Here is a 22,932-nt window from a genome sequence, read left to right on the forward strand (position 1 = left end):
AGCTTCCTGGTGCCTTTGCCCCCAGGTGCCCCCCATGCCCCTCGTGCCCAGCCGGCTCCGCGGGCGGCTCCGGGAGGATCTGCTGGGCGTTTATCCACCAGGAGCTCTTTGATAATGGCCATAAATGCAGGGGGAGGGTGGCTCAAGCCACGCAAAGCCACCATCTAAATCCTCTTGTGGAAGTTTGATATCCAAAGTGGAAGCACAAATGCCCCATAAGTCAATTAAAGCATTAAGTAATCTAATTGTGCCGTGGCCACAGAGTGGCTTAAAGGCTGCGAGCGGAGAGCGAGGGGGGCACGAGGCCCCCGCTTGGCTCCAGTGTCGGTGTCCCTGGAGGGGATGGGTGTGGGATGGGGGGCACCACAGCAGGGTGGGGAGGGGGACACGCTGCCACCACCCTCAGGGGCCGCTGGTATTTGGGGACTGGAGCAAGAGAGGGTGACACTGACCCCGGTGTGGAGGCCCCCATGGTCAAAGGGGATTTTTGGGTGGAAGAATTTCTGCGTGGAAAGGGTGGTCAGGCCTTGGAAGGGGCTGCCCAGGGAGGTGCTGGAATCCCCACCCCTGGAGGTGTCCAAGGAAGGACTGGACGTGGCACTCAGCACTCTGGGCTGGGGGACAAGGTGGGGATGGGGCAAAGGTTGGACCCGGTGATGTTGGAGGGCTTTTCCAGCCTCAGGGATTCGGGGATCCTGTGAAAGTTTAGGGTGAGTCGAAGCAGATGTTTGCAGTCGGGGGGTGTGATGGGGCGCAGGACAGGCCAGTCCAGGTTTTTGGGGGTGCTCCACGCAGAGAGGGGCCCGTCCCTGTTTCACCGCTCTCACCTGTGCCGCCCCGGCCCCACAGGTCTGTCGAAGATGCACTGGTCACCAGAGCATGCCCAGTCCCTGAACCAGTGGCCGGAGCAGCACCTGGACGTCTCCTCCACCACCTCCTCGCCGGCCCACAAGTCCGACCTGTACCCCAGCACCCGCCAGCGCTTCAACTACGCCTGGGCCAACGATGACATCTCGGCGCTCACGGCCTCCAACCTCCTCAAGAGGTACGCCGAGAAGTACTCGGGGGTGCTGGACGCGCCCTACGAGCGCCCGGCGCTCGGCGGATACGGGGATGGCGCCTTCGGGCCCGTTAACGGGCAGAAGGGGGACGGGGAGCCCTGGCCGGGGGCTCACGGCTCCGACGGCACCTACCCCCTGACGCCCATCCACGATGGCCTCCCCGGCGCCAAGGGGGTGGTGCCACCCGCCGTCCCCACCGCCGGCGGGGCCATCGGGCTCGGCGGCTCCCCGGTGGTGTCGGCCAACCTCGCCGACCCCATGTACCCCGGGAACTCCTGCGGAGGGGCCGCCGCCGGCTCCGGCGGGCTCGGGGCGTCTCAGGAGTACCCCTCAGGCTACGGCGGCACCTACTTGCCCTCCGGCTACTGCACCCAGCCGGCGGCAGCGCTCCCCCCCCCCGCACCCCTCCGCCCTCCACGGCTCGGGGCTCCTGCAGCCCCCGCACCCCTCGCCCGCCCTGGTGCCGGGCTACGGCTCCTCCGGCCCCATGTACAACTACGCCGCCGGCAGTTACCCACCGCAGCCAGGCTACGGGGGTATCCACCCGCCTCACCCCCCCGCCTCGTACCTGCCCTCCGGCATCGCGGCGCCCACCCCCATCCCGGCCCCGCCGCCTGCCGCCCGCCCGCCCGGGGTGCCCGGGTACGGCTACCAGGGCGCCGGGCTGGCCCCCCTGGCCGTGCCGCCGCTGGGCACCGAGGCGGGCGCGCTGAAGAGGAAGGCGTTCGACATCGGCGGGGAGGACGACGGGGAGGGCAGGTACAGGAAATACAGCTACGAGCAGCCAAAGTCCCCCTACCCCATGTCGGACAACGGCGAGTGCCGGGGCAACGGGTTCGGCGGCGGCACCGCCGAGTCGCCCCAGGTGGCCTTCAAGCCCGGGAAGCGGTCGGGGGGTGCGGGGAACGCCGAGGAACACGCCGGCAAGTACGGCGGGCAGCAGATGAAGAGCATGGTCTCGCCACCCTACGGCGCCGGGGACGCTCCGCTGCGGCCGGCGGAGCCCTTCGAGAAGTTCAGCCCCCCCCTGGCCAACGGGGAGCGGGCGGCGGAGCCGGGACCCCCCCTTCCCGCTGCGGCTGCCCCCCAAAGCGCCGGTGTTCGGCGGCGCCCCGGTGGAGGAGCAGCCCAAGAACGTCGACCCGCTGGTGCTGGAGCTGGTGAACACCAAGGTGGTGGAGCGGGGGCCGCCGGTGCAGTGGTCGGACGTGGCCGGGCAGGTGTCGGTGAAGGCGGCCATCGAGGAGGAGCTGGTGTGGCCCATCCTGCGCCCCGGCGCCTACAGCGGCGCCAGCCACCCGCTGCGGACCCTGCTGCTCTTCGGCCCCCGCGGAACCGGGAAGACGCTGCTGAGCCGCTGCATCTCCACCCAGCTGGGCTCCACCCTGCTGAGGCTCAGCGGGACCACCCTGCTCTCCACCTGGAAAGCCGAGGCCGAGAAGATCCTGCAGACCGTGTTCTTCGTGGCCAGCTGCCGCCAGCCCGCCGTGGTGCTCATCACCGAGGCCGAGGCCTTGCTGGCGGCCCGGGCGGGCGAGGACGGCGGGCAGGTGAGCAACCTCAAGTCCCAGCTCCTCTCCTACCTGGACAACGTGGCTACCTCATCCGAGCAGAACGTGGTGGTCATCGGGACCACGGCCCGGCCCGGCAGCATGGACGAGGCGTCGCACCGGCGCTTCGGCACGCGGCTCTACATCCCGCTGCCGGACGGCGCCGCGCGCCGGCACATCCTGCGCCAGGCCCTGGCGCAGCAGAGCTGCTGCCTGAGCGAGCGGGAGCTGGCGGCGCTGGCCCAGCGCACCGAGAGCTTCTCCGGCGCCGAGCTCCTGCGGCTCTGCCAGCACGCCGGGGCCGCGCGCCGCGCCCTGCCGGGACCCCCCGCCTCCTACCAGGACCTGGAGAAGGCGTTCTGCAAGGTCCGCCCCGCCGCCTCCCAGAAGGAGCTGGACTTGTTCCTGGAGTGGGATAAGATGTACGGCACCAGGCACTGACAGCAGCGGGGGGACGGGGGCGCCGGGACGGACCCCGAGGCCGCGGGGCTGGAGCTGGGGCGCGGCAGCGGGGTTGGGGTCTGCGGGACTCCGGGTTCCCCGGGCGGGGTCGGATCCCTCCTCCCAAAGCGCGGGAGACGCCGCCGGCAGCACCACGTACCTCACCTCTCCTCTTTCGGACTCGCCCGGGGAATTTCCCCTCCGTGGTTTTCTCGGGAGTGTCGCCCACGACTCAGGATAAAGCTATTTATTGTTTTCCCTTCTGTCCGTCCCTGGACCAGCGGTGCCGGCGGGGCTGGAGGCACCCCGGGATCCGGCTCTCCGCCGTCGGGATCCGCTCCGGCGTCGGATGCACGAGCTCCCCCCGTCCGCCCAAAAGCTTTATTATTGTTTTCTTTTAACTGCTTTTGTTGTCCCCAACAGAAATACCTCGGGCGTCTTCCGAGCCAAGCAGCCCCTTCGCCCCCGGCGATGACCTTGATCGGGGAGGGAGGGGCAGGGGGGACACCCAAAAACCAGGTGACACCCCAAAACCAGGGGGTTCCACCCCAAAACCAGGGAGTTCCACCCCAAAACCAGGGGATTCCACCCCAAAACCAGGGGGTTACACCCCAAAACCAGGGAGTGACACCCCAAAACCAGGAGGTTTTGGAGTAAAATGCTGTAGATTGTTGAATATCCTAGACTTGGGTTTTTATTTTTGTAAGGTCTGTAGTATTTTTTTTTTGTTTTTTGTTTGTTTTTGTTTTTTTCTTTTTAACTACTCAGGAAAAGAATTACCTCAGAAAAACGAAAGAATGTGTTTTTAAAAACTCTTTTTATCTTCTCAGAAAAAAAAAGGAAAAAAAAAAAAGAGATTTTTTTAAAGAGTTTTCCAACCTGGGACAAAGCTGCCTCATGCATTTGCTTCCAAAGGGGGTGAAGAAAGGAAGAAAGAAAAGGAAAAAAAAAAAGAATAAACTTGAAGCTGTTACAAAGATGAAATTTGAATGTATTTCGGGTGCTTTCCACGTATATTATGCCATAATTTTATTTTTAATTTTTGCTTTTAACATTGTTATTGTAGCGTTTGGTGGAGTAAAACGTGTCTTCAACAGGAAGTTTTAGTGCTGTAGGTTGGGAGCTGTCGCTGGCACCACTTTTTGGAGCAGGGGGGGGTCCCCATTCCCAGAGTCAGGCTGGAACTGGGGGGGATCCTCCTCCCAGCGTGGGTTTGGGACACAGGGGTCACCCAGGCTTTGCTGGGAGGATTCCAGTGCTGACGCTGCTCCTTTTTCACCTGAAATCAGGGAATTTTGGCTCCTCTGAGCTTTGGGGGCCACAGATTGGGGAGATCACTTCTCCCCGGCCCCCCAGAAACCCATCAGGGGTTTTGCACAAGAGCATGAACCCCCAACCCATCCACTCACCCCCCACCCTCTGCATTGCTGTGGGGGTGAGGTTTTCCCCTAATTAAAAAAAAAAACCTATTTTTTTTTTTTTTTAGTGCTCTATAGTTGGGGAAGCAGCTGCTCCAGGCCCTCCCCCCCAGGGCAGCCCCCCCCAAAACCTCAGGGTCTGCACGTGCAGAGAGAACAGACCCCTCACAGGGACTCCCCCACCTCACCCCGAAGTGTCTGCCGGGGTTTTTCCCAATTTTTCCCAATTTTTTCACAGTTTCCTATTGCATCCAGGGCATTACCAGGGCACCCCCTTTGCTCCTCTCCCCCCCCCTTCCAAAAAGTGGTGCTGGGTTCCTGAAGACTTATTATTATTATTATCCTATTTGTACACTCTCTGTAACCATTTCTACCTCATTTTGCAACATATTGTACATGAAAGTATTTAATTCATGTCTTATTGATGTCTGAGACAGACAAGCTCTAGGGCTGGGATGGTCTACCTCAAGAAATGCTGTATTTTAAAAAAGAAAAGTATTACACAGTATTAAAGAGATTACATGAACAACTCCTGTCCTTGGGGGCGATGGGGGCCCGGGTGTGTCCCCTTCCCTTGTTAGAGGTGTCCCAGGTGTGTCCCCTTCCCTTGTCAGGGGGGATGGGGGTCCAGGTGAATCCCCTTCCCTTGTTTAGGGTGCTGGGAGGATCCAAGGGTGTCCCCTTCCCTCATCAGGGGTGTCGGGTCCAGGTTTGCCCTTCCCTCGTTCGGGCAGTGGCACCGATGTCCTGCTGAGGAGGGGGCCCTGCTGGAATGTCCCCTGGGCCTGGGGGGCTCAGGGGGGTCTCGGGCAGGTTTGGCTGCTGGGGAGGACCCGCCCAGCACTTGCAGGTACAGGGGAGGTGCGGGGGGGGGCCGAGAATGACGGGGGAAGGGGGGCAGAGGTTCGGTGGGTGAGAGAATGAGGAGTTGGGGGCTGGATCCCGGGTCGGGAGGGGACACGGTGCTATCCCTGGGTGGTGGCAGGGAGGGGACAGGGTGTTATCCCTGGGTGGTGGCAGGGAGGGGACAGAGTGTTATCCCTGGGTGGTGGCAGGGAGGGGACAGGGTGCTGTCCCTGGGTGGTGGCAGGGAGGGGACAGAGTGTTATCCCTGGGTGGTGGCAGGGAGGGGACACGGTGCTATCCCTGGGTGGTGGCAGGGAGGGGACAGGGTGCTATCCCTGGGTGGTGGCAGGGAGGGGACAGGGTGCTATCCCTGGGTGGTGGCCGGGAGGTGCTGGAGCCTTTGTGCTGGCGCTGGAACATCCGGAACAATCCGGCTTTTATTGGGACCCCCGAGGTTCCGGCGCTGTGGAGAAAGGCTGCGGAAAAACGGGAGGAAGGCTCCATCCTCCTCCTCCTCGTCCTCCTCCAGCAAACGGGGGCTCGGCTCCTCCACCTGCTGCCGGCACAGCCCCGCAGCCTCCGGGGTGAGTTTTTCAGCTTTATCGACACCCCGACCGAAAGTGGAAGCGCCGGTGGCACCTCGGGGCTGCATTGCCACCTCGTGGTTATGGGGTCGTCGCCCTGACCCCGAGCGAAGCTAAACCCGGCTCTGCTCCGTGGATCTGGGGGGGGGGGGGAGAGGAACAGGCAGGTCCCGGCGTAGGGGGCGGGTGTTGCATCCCCCCTCCTTGGGGAGGGACAGGCGAGCTGTTGTCGCGGCCTTTGGGAGGTGGGACGGGGGTGGTGGAGGTGTCCCAGGGGGCAGTGGTTGTCCCCATCCCGCCCCTCCAAACGCGCTGGCAGAGGTGGGGACGGCGGCTGCAGAGCCCGGATATCCCAGCCCAGGTGAATCCCGCGGGTGCAGGTGGGATGCTCCAGGCTGGGGGGGGATGTGGGAAGCGAAGGATGTCGTGGCTGGACAGAGGGTGGCTGGACAGAGGGACGGATGTCCCTGGAACACGCTGCTCTGTGGGGTCAGCGGGGGATTGTGAGGTCAGCAGGGTGTGTCCCTGCCAAGGGGCACCGAATCCGTGCTGGTACCCAAACGATGCTGGTGCCCGTGGGACTCGCCCTGCTCTTGCTGGCCACGGGTGGCCGGGGCGATGACACGGTGGCGGCCACCGTGGGCCGTCACACCATGGGCCGCATCGCCGAGCTGCTGTCCCGCTCCGAGTGCCTCCAGCTGCAGGCGGAGCTGAACGGGCCCGACGAGGAACTGCAGGAGCTGCAGCCGGAGCATCTCCCCGGGAGGAACCGCCCCGCCCGCCCCCGCCGGGGCCGCCGGTGCTCGGAAGCCCTGCGGCACTGGCTGGTGACGGCAGGAGAGGCCACCACCTGGGACCGCCTGGTCCGGAGCCTCCGCAGCATCGGCCGCTCCGACATCGCCCGGGAGCTGGGGAAAAACCTGAACCAAGACCGGAGCCTGCAGCTGAAGAGGAACGTGGAGGGGTACAGCCGGAGCGTGCAGCACCTCAGCTCCGTGCAGCTCCAGCCCGGGGGGCTGCGGGGCAGGAGGGCCCCTGGCGCGGGGGACCTGCTCTTGGAGCGCCAGCGGCTCCCCCGGTACAGCCGCGACCCCCTGGGCTGGGTCCAGCCCGTGGTCCTGGGCGTCCTGGGAGCCTTCCTCACCTCCACCCTCCTCACCGGGACCCTGATGTACTACTGCCACTGGAGGAGGCTCTTGGCCGCCTGAAACCGGGATGGTTCCCAGACCGGGAATCTGCCGGGAGGGAAAACGAGACCCAGTAAAGCCTCATGGAGGGACTGAGGTGGAGAGACCGACCTTGTGTGTTCTCCCGGGCAGGGAGGGGCCCGTCCTTGGGTTACCCAGGGCCAGATGGCCACCAGCCACCCCCGTCACCCCTGGCTGCCCTGGAGATGTCCCTGGTTGTCACTGGATGCCAAGGTGCCCTGTGGCAGGGATGGAGCCGGGCTGAGCTCCCTGGGCTGCAGCCCCAGTGTGGGGGTCCCCCCGGGGCAGGGAGGGGGCAAAACCTCTCTGCTGGGTTCTCAGGCTGAGCCAGAACCAGGAGTTAATTATTCATGGGCAAGAGGGTGATTTTAACCCTCCTGACCTGACAAGTTGTGGCAGAGGCATTTTGTGCTGCCTGGAGTCATCTGGGATGACACTCGTGGCTTTCCTGAAGGTGGGAGCTGGGTGGGCTGAGGAGCCACCAGGGGTCTGGGGGCTTCTCTTTATATCAAAAACTGGTTTGCATCAATCCAACCAAGTGGCCTACGAGCATTGGAGAAGGAAGGGAAAGACAGATAACCCTGAGTGCAGCTTTCAGAGACGAGCAGAACAGTTAAAATCTACACAATTTACAGAATGCTTTTTTTTTCCCCCTGAATGGAACAGTCGGGGAGCCACTTCCTGAAGCACCAGTGTGGCCAGTTCCTGGCACGGAGCTGTCCCTGTGTCCTCTCAGGTGGCTCCTGCCTGTCAGTGAAGGTCAAACCCAGCGGCTGCTCCGCAGGGTGAGGGGCTCAGGGGCTGTTTTGCCATCTGTCACCTCGGCCCCCCCGTGCTGGGGAGCGTCTGCCTCGGCTGCAGGGAGCCTGAGGAGCAGCTCGAGGCTGGTGGGAGCTGGGGATGAGCTGGTGGGTCTTGGAGTGTTCACTCTGGAGCAGAACGAAGGCAGGTCCCTGCCAGCCACAGGGGCTGCAGGTCCCCCCTGGAGCAGTGTGGACCTGCAGGGTGGTTGTGGCAGGGTGTGTCCCCTAAAGCATCGCTCAGCCTCCCTAAACCAGGAGCTGGAATACGCTGGGATAGGGCTGGGATGAGCTTTGTGTTGTGCCCGGGGGGTTTCAAAGCTGTGACTCTCCCAAGATGAGGAGCCCAGAGGCTCCTCCAGGGCAGGGGCTGGTGCTGGACATCCACACTTCAGACCAGCCCCACCTTGCAAAGCCACCCTTGGAGTCCTGCCCTGGCAGGGATGAGCTGTCTGGGCCCAGGGTGTGGATTTTGGGGACTGGGGAGGCGGTCGCCGCTGTGAGAAGGTTACAGAACGACAGGGCAGCCAGGAGAAGTTGTTAAAACAAGATGGACATACCTCTTTATTGCAAATTCCAAAGTAAAAAGATGTACAGTACAAAGGAACTCAAAAGTTCAGACATGGAACTCCCAGCCCGTTCCTCCATCGCCTTCCTCCTCCCTCCCCCTGCTCCCTCCTCCTCCTCTCCTCAGGTCAAACAGAACAGAGAGTAAAGCCAAGGGGGGAAGGGGGAGCACGGGCAGCTCGGGGTGAAGCCTGAGCGGGGTGTCAGAGGGAGGAGCTGCCTCTGCCCCGGGTGGAGGGTGCAGGACTTTCGTAGCAGCATTTTTGGCCCCCCCTGGCCCCTTCCCCCGTGCCCTGCTCTGCCTGCACAGCCCCGGGTGCCTGAGACCCTCCACGCATCACACTCGCTCGGTAACTAAGCCTCACAACACCCCTGTGAGGTAGGGAATGAGCCACCCCGTTTACAGATGGGGAGAACTGGGAATGCTCCGTCCTCCCCGTGCCCCAGTTAAACCAGTGCTGTCGTCGTGTGGCACTGGTGAGGTGCAGGACGGCACAGCCACGCTCTGGGCCCTGCAGTGCCAGTGCTTTGCTTTAACCGGCCTCAGCCAAGCAGGAAAATTCACATTTGTCGAGCAAATTGGACCAAAACTCAAATAGGGAAAACCAATTCCAAGGTGAAGCCTCGGGCATTCGACTCCAAGGTAAGTCCTGCCCTTGGCAAGGGGTTCACACCCAGCTCAGCCCCTCGGGTCCAGAGGGGGAGTTGGTGGTGGGGTGCAGGTGAGGGGTTCCCTGCCACCAACTCCAGCCCCAATCCAGGGCCCTTCAGCACCACTGAGCAGCAGGACCCCCCCACTTGTCCCCACTGCCCCAAACCCTGTCACTCCATGGGGCATCCTATGGGATAAGGGTTGATCTGGAGAAGGGAAGCCAAGAACAGGGGTGGGACTCAGGGTCTGGAAGGACCCCCAACAGCACCAGTGCTCAGAGCTCCTGACCTGCCCCGGGGAAGGACTCAGGGGGGGCTCTGCAGCTGCTTTGGGTCCTTTTTTGGGTCCTTTTAGTGCAAGTGAGGGGGCTGCAGGGTCAGTGAGGGGCTGCAGGGTGAGGGGCTGCAGGGTGAGGGGGTCCAGGGTGAGGGGTTCCAGGGTGAGGGGCTGCAGGGTGAGGGGCTGCAGGGTGAGGGGTTGCAGGGTGAGGGGCTGCAGGGTCAGGGGTTGCAGGGTCAGGGGTTGCAGGGTCAGGGGTTGCAGGGTCAGGGGTTCCAGGGTGAGTGAGGGGTTCCAGGGTGAGTGAGGGGTTCCAGGGTGAGGGGTTGGGTTACAGCGTGAGACACCACAGACCACCAACGTCCTCCCCTGCCAGAGCAGATCCAACACGGGGCATTTTGACCTGCCAAGGGCACCCACCTGCCCCAGCCCTGAGCAGGTTCTGAGCCCCCCCCCTCAAAGGCACCGACCCCACAGACCCAGTGTGGGCACCAAACACCAGGTAACACCAAACACCTTCCAGCAGCTTCTCCTGCACCTCACTCTGCCCCACAAAAACCACCCTAAAAAGCCTTGGAGGAAGCACAGAGGAGGAGGAGGAGGGGAGGGAGGATGCAACCAGGCAAATAACTGGGACACCAAGACAACCTTCCCTTGTACAGTGAAAAGGGTAACGTTTATTTAATTTTCTTTTGGCTTATAGTAATTGTTAATCATGTTGGGTAAGACCGGTATGAGCCACCATGCAGTTTCTAATACACTAATCTCTGCTATTGAGCTTTTACAGCTTGAACAGGTTTTTTTTTTTATTTTATTTTATTTTATATTTTATTTTATTTTACTTTTGCGGCAGAAAATTAAATAATTCCAACTCAGGTGTGGCCTCTGCGGGACACCGCGGGGTCGCCTGGAATTTTTTGGGTTCAACGTTGGCTTCTACATTTTTTAAAAGAAGGTGAAAAGTGAGTAAAGCAGCTTGGACTGGCTTTTCTTTCTCGCCCCCCCCTCACAGATTTAACCCAGAAGGGAGAGAGGGGAACTACTCGGTGTGGGTGTGATTTTTTTTTAATGGCAACACCCCCTCCCTTGCTCTGCTCCCACAGCCCTGAATCCAGAATGTGAATTCCGTGCAGGAGTTTGGATTTGGGAGATTTGGGTGCCACACGAAGGTCCCTGAGGCTCCTGGCCCGAAATTTCCTCCCCCTTCCTTTGGCTTCACCCAGTGAAGCCCCACCATGTCCTGCTCCCCCTCAGCTGAGGGAAAAACCCACCCCAGGGGAGGAAACTAAGGGAGAAAAACCACCCCAAAAACCCCCCTTGGGACTCTTTTTCGAGCAGAAGGACCAACTCCAGCCGCCCAGAGGCTGAAAAACCTCCTCCCTCCCCTTCCTGCTCAGCAACCTCCTGCGCTCCAGCATTAAAAAAATAAATATCTCTGCAGAGTTGGAAGGGACTTTTTATTTTAAAGTAATCGAGCAGCTTCATGAGTTGCCAGCACGAAGGCACCGAGCGTCACCTGCGAGACTCAGCCCAGCCCAAGGACAATTCTGGAGTTCAGCCAAATCTTGCATAGAAGTGGTCGACTTATTGCACATTGGAACCCAAAAGTGGAGACTTTGAGACTTTTGCTGCTGCAATAAAGCTTTTGTTAAAATCTGTTTTGGGGGGGGGATTAGGGGGTTTGTTTGGAAATTTTTTTTTTTTTTTTTTGTTGGGTTTTTTGGTTTTTTTTCCTCTGGGGGACGTTTTTCCTGGCTATCTAAAGCCTTAAAGGACAACAGAAAAAATCTTAAAAAAATAAAAATAACCATGGACAATGGCATAAGCCAGAAGCCATTCTATAATTTTTTTTTTTTTGTAGTTCTTTGTATTTACAAAAAGGCATGCCGATAAAATAAAATGATATATTACAGTATTTATAACGTCTCTTAAAAAGTTCAACCACGCTTTTCAGCTATTTTTTTTTCCTTTTTTTTTTTTTCTTTTAATGTTCATTATTTTCTTTTTGTGCTGTTTACAACGTAGCCTGTACATATGTATGAAGATTTACGGTTCTTATTTTTTTTTCTTTGTTTCATCATCATCATCATCATTATTGTTATTATTATTATTATTATACATCCCACCCTTGGAGCAACGGGGGCAAGGCAGGACAGGTGAGGTCCCTGCTGTGGGGCAGAGCTGCTCCCGTGCCCGTGGCCGCCCCGGTGGCACAGATGGCTGCTGGATGGCTTCCTGCTTGGGTTTGGTTTATTTTAAGTGGCTCCTGTCGTTTTTCTGGGTTATGGGATTCTGCAAACTGAGATTCACCCTCCTGTCGAGTTCTGGTGCCTTGGGTTTCTCCCACCCCTCCCTCCCCTTCTCTGGGTACCCTCGGTTTGGTTGGGGCCAAACGTCACCTCCCTTTGCTCCCCCTTCCCTGCACCCACCCGAGCCCCCCCTGGCCCTGCAGAGACCCCCCCCAACCCGAGCGGGGCTGGCCTGAGAACTGGCTGAGCCGTGAGGACGCCCCAAAAACGGAGCTGGGGACGAGGGAACAGAAAAGCTTTTGGAGGTGGCTCGTGATGTCCTTCCCTGCCGCGGCGACACCAGGCAAGAGGTAGCTCCGGTTCCCCCCCTCCTCTGCGGGGCTGTGATGGAGGTGTGGGAGATGGGAAGGGAGGTGAAGGCACCCCACAGCTCCTCCTGTGCCCCTGCTGGGCTGTCCCCCCCCCACAAAACCCTCCTGGCTACACCCCACGGCGCGGGAAGGGCCGCGCTCCCGACACCGGGAGGATCCCGGGGTTCGACTCCACGGGACAGCCAAGGGGGGGTCCCATCCCCGTCCCCCACCTCGTGGGATCGCTGTGGGATCGCCCCTCCCCCCCAAAATTCCCACCAGCAGAGATAACACACTGCTTTTCTTTTTTTTTTTTAGCTTTTATCTCTCCCAAAAGAAGTGTCTGCGCCGCAGGACGGAGGCCGGACAGTCATTAACGCTAAATATTGCAGGATACAACTGACCTTGCTGGCTGGTTGAAGCCCTAGGTTTTGGGTTTTACAGTGACATGGATAACAAGCCATTCCCAGATTTATCCTCTCCCCTTGGGTGAGGTCCAGAGCAGCATTTGGAATTTTATTCTATTTCAGTGTGCAAAAGAGATGGCTCTATGGAAAAGAAAGACAAAAGTTGTTAAACAGACACACACAATTCATTCATCTGCTTGTTGGGGTTTTGTTGGGGTCTGGTAGGTTTTGCTGGGGGGTTTGTTGGTGTTTTGTTGGGGTTTTTGTTGCATTGTTGTTGGGTTTTGTTGGGGTCTGATGGGTTTTGTTGGGGTCTGATAAGTTTTGTTGGGGTCTGATGGGTTCTGTTGGGGTCTGACAGATTTTGTTGGGTTTCACTGGGGTTTCGTTGGGGCCTGACAGGTTTTTCTGGGGTTTTGTTGGTTTTTTTTCTCTCCTACTGGCAGGTCTGTGGAAGATTCCCCACGGACTGGGACGTACCGGCGCCGGGCAGGAGCACCACTAAGGTTTCTCTCCAAATACAGTGTGCGGTTGATACTCAGTGGAGTGCCTCGAATTTTATGGCTTAAACACACCCCTGTGGACAGGTGACTGCGTGTCTCGTGGTTCCTCATGCATGGTCCCTGGTCATGCCGTCATGCAAATTCGCTTCTACGCGTTAACGAGCACTTTTTGTGTTGTTTTTTGGGGGAGGATCAGCCCGAGCTGGCTCCAGGCTGAAGGTACCCGACTACCCCATCTCCCAAACCAAGTAAAGCCCATGTAGAAAGTAGAATGCAGATAATAAATCTCAAATAAACTTATGACAACTCGATGGGCTCAATGGGTGCTTTGTTTCGGTTTTTCCCTTTTTTTTTTTTTTTTTTTGTTCTACTTGTTTTAACTTTTTTTTTTCCTTTTTTTTATTTTTTTTTTGCTGCTTAACTAAATGCAAATCCGGTTTTGCATGAACAAACCCGTTAACATCGTGACTTCTGGGTTTTCTTTCAAGAATAATCAACAAAATGGGAAAATAAAATCCATTTTGGGCTGCTTTGGAAAATACATGAATCCCAGCAGCGGGTTTTGTTTCTCTGTGTGTGTGTGTGTGTGTGTGTGGTTTATTTTGCTTGTTTGTCCTAAGTTGCATTGACTGATGTGGAACATGCAGTATCCACCTGCCCAAACAATAGAAAATCCTTTTTTTTTCCTTTTTTTTTTTGTGTGTTTAAATGTTTGTTTACAGGGTCCTTTAAACAGGTGGTAGGTCACTGCTTTAGATGCAACGCTGTCACACAGTAAGCAGACTATGTTTGGTATAAGATCTTCAGGTAAGTGTCTCCACAGCTGTTCTGTATTGAGATTATTTCAGGAAGTTTGTAAACAATCTTTTTTTTTTTTGTTTCCTCCCGCTTGCAAATATTTTTTTTTTTTAATTTGTACAATTCTACTATTTTTTTTTTTATTATTATTATTTTTTTTTTGTGTGTGTGTGTGTGTGTGTGTGTGTGTCTCAACACTTGGATTCCCTGGTGTCTTTTTGTCTCTTTGCCTTTTCTCTCCTCCCCTCCTCCGCCCGCTGCTGCTTCTCCTTCTCGGGTTTGGTGACGCTGTCGTAGGACGGCAGGGACGCCGTGGACGGGGTTCCTTCCTTTTTCTCCCTGTTGGCTCCCCCGTTTTCCAGTTTGGTGGAGGCAGGCCTTCGGCTGACGAAGCCCCGTCGTGCCAAACGAGCCCTGTAAGCCCTCTGGATCACCACGGCCGACACCTCCTCCTGCTTGCGCCGCAGCGTCGTGGTGATGGGCTCGTAAGACACTTTGGAAGGGTTGGACGCCACGAACCTCTCCTCCATCTGCTGCCTCAGGATATCCAGCTCCCCGCTGTCCCCCAGGACACGTTTGGTGAAGGCAAACAGGATGTCCAAACAGTGGATCCTGTCCCCACTTACCATAGGCAGGTCCATGGCGATGAGTTCGATGGTGTTGGGTTTGGGGACGCGCAGCGGGTGCTCCAGGGCGTCGGCGAAGTCCGCCAGCTTGCTGTACTCGATGAACTGCGTGGCGTCGGGGTCGAACTTCTCCCAGATCTCGTAGAAGGTCTCGAAGTCGTCCTCGCTGAGCGGGTCCGCGCTCTCCTCCGTCGCCACGCTGAAGTTCTCCAGGATGATGGCGATGTACATGTTGACCACGATCAGGAAGGAGATGATGATGTAGCTCACGAAGAAAAATATCCCCACCGAAGGGTTCCCGCAGTCCCCCTTGAAGCCGCTCCCCGGGTGCTCCTTGTCCAGGTCGCAGTCCGGGGGCCGGTTCAGGATGGGCAGCAGGAGCCCGTCCCAGCCGGCGGACGTGGTGATCTGGAACAAGCAGATCATGCTGTTGCCAAAGGTCTCAAAGTTGAACATGTCGTCGATGCCGGCCTCGTGCTTGACGTAGGCGAAGTTCGACATGCCAAAGATGGAGAAGATGAACATGACCAGGAAGAGCAAGAGGCCGATGTTGAACAAGGCAGGCAGGGACATCATTAAGGCAAAGAGCAGCGTGCGGATTCCTTTGGCTCCTTTGATCAAGCGCAGGATGCGGCCGATACGGGCCAGGCGGATGACTCGGAACAGGGTGGGGGACACGAAGTACTTCTCGATGATTTCAGCCAGGAACATTCCTAGGGAAGAGGAGGGACAGGTGTGACGGTGGGGACGCCCGGGCTGCAGCTTCCTCTGGGCCCGGTGGAGGACGGGGCACAGGGAGGGGGGCTGGGAGCAGGAGGCCTCACCTTCAGGCAGGTGAGTCCTCACGAGGGGACATGGAAGGGCAAACACGGATCTCTGCTCTGGTGACCCGAGGGAACAGCTGGAGTTGTGCCAGGGGAGGTTTGGGTTGGATATTGGGAAAAGGTTCTTCCCCCAGAGGCTGGTTGGGCACTGCCCAGGCTCCCCAGGGCAGTGGGCACGGCCCCAAGGCTGCCAGAGCTCCAGGAGGGTTTGGACAATGCTCTGAGGGACAGGGGGGGATTGTTGGGGGGGTCCTTTGCAGGGCCAGGATTGGACTGGATGATCCCTTCCAACTCAGGAGATTCCATGATTTGAAGCCTTAGCTGAGTGCTCTGGCTCCCTGAACAGCTCTCCTCCACAGAGAGGGGTCCAGCTGCAGGGGGATTCATCCCACCCAGAGCAGGATGGATGAGTTCCCTCCTGGAGATGTTTGCTCTCGGTGCCCAACCCTGCCCCAGGAGCCAGGCTATGGACTCTGCTTTGAAGGTGCTAAAAATGTGTAAGATAAACCTGATTTCAAGCAGCAGAAAACCTGGAGCTGGGTTTTAGGCTGTGGTTTGTCAGTGGGCCTGTGTGCTGCCAAGCTTTACCCTGATTTATTTGTGAGGCTGTGCATATTTTGCAGATTAGGTGCTAAAAAACCCCGAAACCTGTTGGAGGAAACATTGATTCAACATTCAACCAAAGTCCAAGCACCACATGCCGTGGCAGGAAGCCCCTGCAGGGATATTTTCAGTGGTTACTGGGCATTAGAACGTTCCAATGGGGTGAGTGAAACTCCTGTTTGTAAAAACAAGGAGAGCAATTGTCAAGTGGTTTACTCCACACAAGGAGAGCAATTGTCAAGTGGTTTACTCCACACAAACTGCAAAGGAATTCCAGAGCAGGGGGAGGAGGCATCAGCCAGGAACTTCAGGCTGCCAAAACCGGCCGCGGTCCCTTAAAAGAGAACCTCGGAAACCCTGAAAGCCACACACACCCCCTCCAGGGAGCAGAACGTGCTCTGCCCTGCACACACCGAGACAGCCTGGCCCCCCCAGAGCCCTGAGGGGTGTCCCACTCACCCACGATGGACAGAATCACAACCACGAAGTCGAAGATGTTCCAGCCGATGGTGAAGTAGTAGTGGCGCAGGGCGAACATCTTCAGCACGCACTCGCACGTGAAGAAGATGACGAACACGAAGTTGATCCAGTACAGGATGTCCTCCATCTGCTTGCTCTGCGTGTCCGTCTCCACCATCATGGTCACCATGTTGAGGCAGATGAGCATCATGATGACGATGTCAAAGGCTTGCTGGGTGACGAAGTCGAACACGGCCCCCTGGATGCGGTTCTGCGCCGGCGGGAGAGACGGGGGACAGGGTTGGAACACGGGTCGTGGGGGGGAAACTCACCCCATTCCAACCCCCTGGCCACGGGCAGGGACACCTTCCACTAGCCCAGGTTGCTCCAACCTGGCCTTGGATGCTCCCAGGGATGGGGCAGCCACAGCTCCTCCGGGCAACCCGTGCCAGGGGTTCCTCACAGGGAGGAATTTCCTCCTGATCTATCATTAGGCAACAAATGATTTCACTGTTGGTGGGAAGAGGGATGAGGACTTTGCTTTGTCAGTACCTGAAGAAGCTTTCAAGGCAAACCCTGCCCACAGTCCAGTCTGTTTAGGGGAAAGGCAGGAAAATGCTGCTGTTTATACCCCAACATGCTACTACAGCCCTACTAACAGCAGATCTTCCTCTTTGCTGAGCCCAAGGGGAGGGTGAAGCACTTCCAGTCATGACCAGGGAAAGCAGCCAGGTCCACCTTGCCCTGGTGACTGACTGCTGGGTACCTGGAGGAGAATCCAACCTCTTTTGTGTCCTGGCATCAGTGTAGTCCCAGCAGCAGGTGCCTTAAACATGCAGGATGTGAGGGACTCACCCCAAAAGCCTTTTTGGCTCTCTGAGGGGTGCAAAGCCTTTCAGAAAGCAGGGAAAGGTGCATCAGTGCAGCCCCCAAGGCTGGATAATTGCCCAAGGCCCTCCTCACTAGAGCCAGGAGGTTCCTACTCCTCATCTCTGGCCTCTCACCAGACAGGGTTTGGGGATTATTTCGCTGATTCAAGTGATGAGAAGTGATTAACACCAACCCCAGCACGGGCTGTTTAACCTTTCCCAGCTGATACCTGAGTTACAACAAGAACTGGGTGAGGTGGAGCCCAGCATGAGTCAGAACAAAGGATGCTTTTGGAGGCAAAGCCCCTTTGAAATCTGCTCTGCAGGTTCCCCCCCCTCAGTTCCCTCCAACATACTCACCAGAGGTCGGGGAATGGGTTTTTGAGGCTTCTTTGAGCCCAGTTTTTTCATGGCATTGTAGTACTTCTTTTGTTCTTCTGTCATGAAGATGTCTTGACCTCCAAAGTAAAGGGGCAAAAGGAAAACTGGTTACAATCAGCTCGTGCAGCAGAAGGGATAAAGCCCAGCTCAGGCAGGAGGAGACCTGCCAGCTGGGAGGTTGGTGGGCAGCTGTTTCAGACAGAAATAACTCACACTCATGCCCAAGGTGGACTGATCTTCCCTTAAAAAGGAGTGTTTTTCCTAGGAATGACCTGTTTTATTGCACTGTTTTATCCCACCCCTCTCTCCCCTCTGTGCTAAACAGGTGTGGGGGCATTTACAGGATGCAAATCCTCAGTTTGACTTGGAAGAAAAGCAGCAGATGAGAGACAGGCAGGAAGGCATCCTGCTCCCAAGCCTATATTTTAGTCAAGGCACAAAAACACCCCAAAATGCATGAAAATGTAGTCTAGGGAAAATGTCTAATGTGGCTGGAGCTTAAATCAAGCCTTGGGCTGCCTCTTGCACCCCTGATCCTGCTCAGCCAGTCCCACAGGGCTGGGCAGGGACCGAGGCACAGAGAGCTCTAAGGAAGGAGGTTTGTGCCCCAAACTGACTTTATTTTGGAGAAAAACCCACCAGCCTGAAGGCCCAGCAGCCCTCCAACAAGCACAGGTCACAAGAGACCACAGCAGCAAACACAGATCACTTATCTTTTTCTTCTGTTGGTTGAAGTTGTCGATGATGACACCAATGAACAAATTCAGGGTGAAAAAGGAGCCAAAGATGATGAAGATCACAAAATAGATGTACATGTAAATGTTGTCCTCGTACTTGGGCTGCTCTTCTTGCTGAAGGGGAGGTGAGAAGAGGAACAAAAGACATTTCAAAATCATACAAATACAGGCAAAATGAGGCTGGTTGTATTTTTTCCAAGCTCTTTCTTTTGAAGATGTGACACCAAAAAGATCAGAGGAGAGAAGAACATTTTTACACTGCCCTGACACAGCCATACTTGTTTCCAACCTGCATTTAGTGCAGGACAAGAAAACCCATTTAAAAAAATTTTCATACAAAATCAAGAGAAGAGGAGGGGAGAAAAAAAAAAAGAAAACAAAAAGGAAGTCATGGTATTTGCATGATTCCAGCAGGCAAGAACCAGAAAAGTGCCTGAGGAACGACTCCAGCCCAGACACAATTCCAAACCTGGATTCACACCAATGCTCCCATGCAGACACAGGTTTGTGGGGGATCCTCTGGCTAATTCCTCCCCACAATTTGCTCTGATGATTAAATCTATAATTGTATTGTTTCCTTCACTGTATTTCTACTCCAGGAGGAGCAGAACAAAAAAAGCAACTGGCAGAACCTGCCCTTTTTTGGGATTTCCTCGAGCATCTTTTAACTCATCAGAGCAACAGAGCAAACGAAACAGTCCCAGCATTAAAAACATGCTACAAGCACAGCTCTGCAATTCTCACTCCTGATTTTTACCACAGCAGAAGAGCAGAGTGAAATGTGGGGAGGGGAGATTGGGGGTCTTACCTTTCTGGAATCTACTGCTGCATACATGATGTCCATCCAGCCCTTGAACGTAGCCTGGCAAAGAAAACACACGTTCTCTGAGACAGAATTCACCCAAAACACAAGAACAAGCCTGACCTGAGCCAGCTCAAGGACTCCTTGGCCCTCTTGATGGCCCTGTATAGTGAAGTTTAACATTCCTTCTCTTTTAAGTGAAATCAGTCAAGCTTGAGAAGTTGGCCCAGGGGAACCTCATGGGGTCCAACAAGGCCAAGTGCAAGGGGACAGACCTGGGGCCCCTTTTGCTGTGAGGGGAGACCCACACATTGGGAAAGGGAAGAAAAATAAAATGGCCATTTTATTGCAGCCCCAAACCCAAGGGGGGCTGAGGGGACGCTGCATTTCACGGAGAGAGGGAAGCATTTAGAAACCCATCAGGAGCAGTTTGTAGTTAAAAGAAGAGTGAAAGGCCAAACTCACGACTTGCAGGAGAGCCAGATATCCTGCCCCAACGTTGTCAAAGTTAATTTTCACATTCTTCCACCGGATCTCCGTGGAGTTGGGTGGCATCAGAGCTTCGCAGTCTGTCTTGTTGTTAACAACATCTATCTCAAAGCGGTGCTCAGCTGTTTCATTAAAGCAGTAATGATATTTCCCGGCAAACAGGTTAACCCCCATAATGCTGAAAATCAGCCAGAAGATAAGGCAGACCAACAAGACATTCATAATGGAAGGGATAGCGCCAACCAAGGCGTTGACAACCACCTGTGTTGGAAGGGGTGGGAAAAAGTTTCAGTATAAAACACGAGGCAGGAGACAGCGAGCATCAGTACAGCTGTTTTCGGGGGGGGAACAGGGGTCGGGCCACTGACACACCGGCACAGGAGCCGGCAGTGAACTTATTCCAAGCCGTGACAAATCCCCCTCCAAAGCCGCCTGGGGAAGCTCTGTTTTCAGGATGAAACAGGCCAGGCTGTTGGATGGACAGAGTTCAACTTTGGATCGGTTGTTCTTCGGTCAAACAACGATTATTTAGTGTTATTTTAGGGAGGAAGGGGGGGGGGGTGTGCTCAGACTCTCTTTGTCAGAACAAACAGGCAATTCCTAGCTGGAATTTTCTCAGAGCCAAGTGTGAGGACACTTTTGCTCGTGGGTTCCATGGGATTTTTTATCAGCCAGTGGCCCCTCCGGCCATTCCCCACGTTCAAACAAGGCTGTTTTCACTCCGGAGCCTGATCCTGCTCCCACCCAGGGCCAGGGGGGACAGGACCAAGCCCGGCATCGCTCTGGTCACACTGAGTAACACCAAGATCATATTGTGACTAAAAGCAAGGCCAGTCATGTTGCCCCAGGCAGACAGCTGAGCATGCAGCTGGGCAGGCTCGAGGAGACAGAAAAGCCATGTTCCTTCCTCCAAACAGCAGCAAAAACATGGTGGGAACGAGGATGGGTTTTGTCAGAGCTTGGCTCTCCCACCATTCACCTAATTTTAGCCTCTCCCAGTTTGGGAGCACCGTGTCCCTGAGCATCCCTGGCCACCACATGACCAAATGTAAGCTCTGAGGCTTTTAATAGAGGTGGGTCAGCGGGATATTAAATCTTTTATTATGATCTCCTAATTTAGATTCCTTTAATAGACGAAGAGAATCTAAACTGTTGCCACCCCTTCGCCTGAGTTTCCAAAGACAGCTCAGCTGCACGGGGGTTTGGGAGTTCTCAGGTGGCAGCACCTGAACCACAGCTGGTCCTGGTCCCCTCTCTGCTCCTACAACATCCCTTTGCTGGATGCCACCACCCCACACAGTAAGTGCTGCAGCAACCCCCCTGTCCCCCTCACAGCGGTTCATGGAGAGGCTGGACGGGGCTTGGAGCAACCTGGACTAGTGGAAGGTGTCCCTGCCCATGGCAGGGGGTTGGGAGTGGATGATCTTTAAGGTCCTTTCCAACCCAGGCCATTCTGGAGGAAAACTGAAGCCCATGGTGACCTAGAGAGTCTCCCACTCCAACTGTTAGATCATGTCACGGATTCATCACTGCACCCAGGGAGGGCTGGAGGCAAGGGTGAGGGTCCAGCCTTTGCTCTCATCCTCCCTTCATCCCAACAGGATGTTCAGCTGCTGGACACCAACACCAGGGGGGGCTTTTTAGGGGTCAGATCCTCCCATCTGTACATTGGTTTATTCCACTTCTCACCGGAAGCGAGAAAAGGGTGAAATCCCCCTGAAATGTGGTCACTGAGGGTTGTTTAAATGGACAGAGCTTTCCAAGAGATGGGAGAGGAGGAACATGGCTTTTGTGTGCAGACTGACAAGAACACATGCACATCCCACAGCACCACTGTCAAACTCCCTGACTGAGCCCAGAGCAGAGCAAGCCCCTGGAAAAGCAGATTGTCATGGAGGAGAGAAAAGCAAAGAACTCCAGTTTGGGTCTCCTTTACAAAGGCATTTCAGACCTTCTGATGTGTTCTCTGGCTCAGAGGAACTGGTCTGGTTGGGTGGGGCAGGGACACTTGTCTTCAGGTCAAAACAAAGGAGAAATAATTGGGTTTGGGTACCTAACAGGGCTAAGCTGTAACTACCAATTCTGCTGCGGTGAAAACCCCCCACTTTCAGGACGAGCATTTCCTGATTGTGCAGCAGAAATCTTCTCTCCAGCACGGCTTAAAGATGGCTTTAATGCCCCAGGTCTAGTGCTGGGCCTGTTCTTTGTGATCAAACTCTTGGGTGGGACCTGAACCCAGCTCTGCCTTTGTGTCCAGGGGAAGTTTTCACCCTTTGTGCCGTTATCACACAATCAAATTTAGGATTAAGCCAATGACACAAAGAAATAACAGCAGGGTAAGGCCTTAGGGAAGAAACACTCCTCTGTGGGTTTGGATCTCTTGTATTTCAATCACTTCCTAGGGAATTTGAGGATCCCTGCTCAGCTCAGTGCCCCCCTCACACTGGATTTTGGGCTCAGTTACACTACAGCAAATCCAAAGGGCAGAAGGATCCAGGTGGGATTGCTCCAGAAGGATCCCGGTGGAATTGCTCCAATCAGACCCTGAAGTAAAACAGCGACTGCTCTTCCCTTCCCTTTTCATTTAAAATGCATAATTTTATCTCCTGTAATATCTCTGATTATGAGCTAACTGGGATTTAGCACAAAACCCACATTGCTGTTTTAAGATCACCTGGGAAACCCATTAATACAAAACACCCTTTACTTCATTTTTCTACTATGCAATATTTTTTTTTTTTTTGCATGTTCATAGGAGACTATTTCAATCCCAATTGGGGAAAAGAAATAAAAAGGCACCAAAATACAGAATATCAGTGGCAAAGCAGCGAGACACTGCAATAATTGACATCCCCCGGGGAGAGGGGCCGGTTCCAATTTGAGGAAAGCTTGATAAGTTCAATGCTTTGCTTGTGCTTCATTCTGGTTCCACAGCGACAGGACAGGGACCAAAAAAGCATGGAAAAAGGGAGGGGGTGGAAAGGAAAAGCTCCACTACCAGACAAGGCTGCCAGTCGCCACCAGACTGGACCGAGAACAACAAGGTGCAACAAGAGGAATGAAACCAAAGTTTTCAACCAGCTGAGCTCCCCCCAGTCCCTTCCTGCAGTGACCCCCGAGAGGCAGCAGCCTTTCCCCCCTGGCAGCCAAATTGCTTTTTTGTCAAACCCCCTCAAGCCCAGAGTCTTTCGATCCAATTCCGCCAGCAGCCAACGCTCGGAGGGGCTGGAGACCCTGAGGTGGTTCCAGTTCTGCTTCTTTGCACCTGGTGATTCTCCCTAGACCGGAAAAGTTCCAGCTGAGAAGCCCCTCGGATGCTCGAGGTCAAAGCCAGGCCAAATGAGAACAGCCAAGTGTCGACATCGGCTACGAATGGCAGGTGGGTTGGGCCGGTAATTAATGTAATGAGGCAGCTTTTATGCATCTCCC

General features: G+C 55.7%; 3 protein-coding genes across 3 annotated transcripts in view; 2 read left to right on the top strand and 1 right to left on the bottom strand.

The window, feature by feature from the left end:
• The first annotated feature begins 760 nt into the window (after positions 1–760).
• On the top strand, positions 761–3,052 carry FIGNL2 (fidgetin like 2). The gene is given in 3 exon segments (XM_051771367.1): positions 761–1,466; positions 1,468–2,139; positions 2,183–3,052. Coding segments are annotated over 3 exon segments (2,148 nt in total). The 5' UTR covers positions 761–860.
• Positions 3,053–6,434: 3,382 nt separating this feature from the next.
• TMDD1 (transmembrane and death domain 1) lies at positions 6,435–7,174 on the top strand. The gene has a single exon (XM_051771380.1). It carries the CDS (start codon positions 6,464–6,466, stop codon positions 7,106–7,108), a length of 645 nt encoding a protein of 214 aa, XP_051627340.1. The 5' UTR covers positions 6,435–6,463; the 3' UTR covers positions 7,109–7,174.
• A 6,390-nt stretch (positions 7,175–13,564) lies between these two features.
• SCN8A (sodium voltage-gated channel alpha subunit 8) overlaps positions 13,565–22,932 on the bottom strand; it is a 50,984-nt gene continuing 41,616 nt past the window's right edge. Inside the window, exons 22-27 of the mRNA XM_051771393.1 lie at positions 19,480–19,764; positions 19,021–19,074; positions 18,189–18,326; positions 17,455–17,559; positions 16,226–16,496; positions 13,565–15,052 (exon numbers count right to left, since the gene is read on the bottom strand). Coding sequence (XP_051627353.1) covers positions 13,905–15,052; positions 16,226–16,496; positions 17,455–17,559; positions 18,189–18,326; positions 19,021–19,074; positions 19,480–19,764 — 2,001 coding nt within the window. The 3' untranslated portion in view covers positions 13,565–13,904. The remainder of the gene's footprint in view (positions 15,053–16,225; positions 16,497–17,454; positions 17,560–18,188; positions 18,327–19,020; positions 19,075–19,479; positions 19,765–22,932) is intronic.

Source organism: Manacus candei, unplaced genomic scaffold (assembly GCF_025592945.1).
Source record: "Manacus candei isolate 608988 ecotype Guabito, Panama unplaced genomic scaffold, ASM2559294v1 h1tg000132l, whole genome shotgun sequence".
NCBI lineage: Eukaryota > Metazoa > Chordata > Aves > Passeriformes > Pipridae > Manacus > Manacus candei.

What these genes read in the sequence shown, in the direction of transcription:
- TMDD1 (XM_051771380.1), top strand. Translation starts at nt 6,464, where the DNA reads ATGCTGGTGCCCGTGGGACTCGCCCTGCTCTTGCTGGCCACGGGTGGC.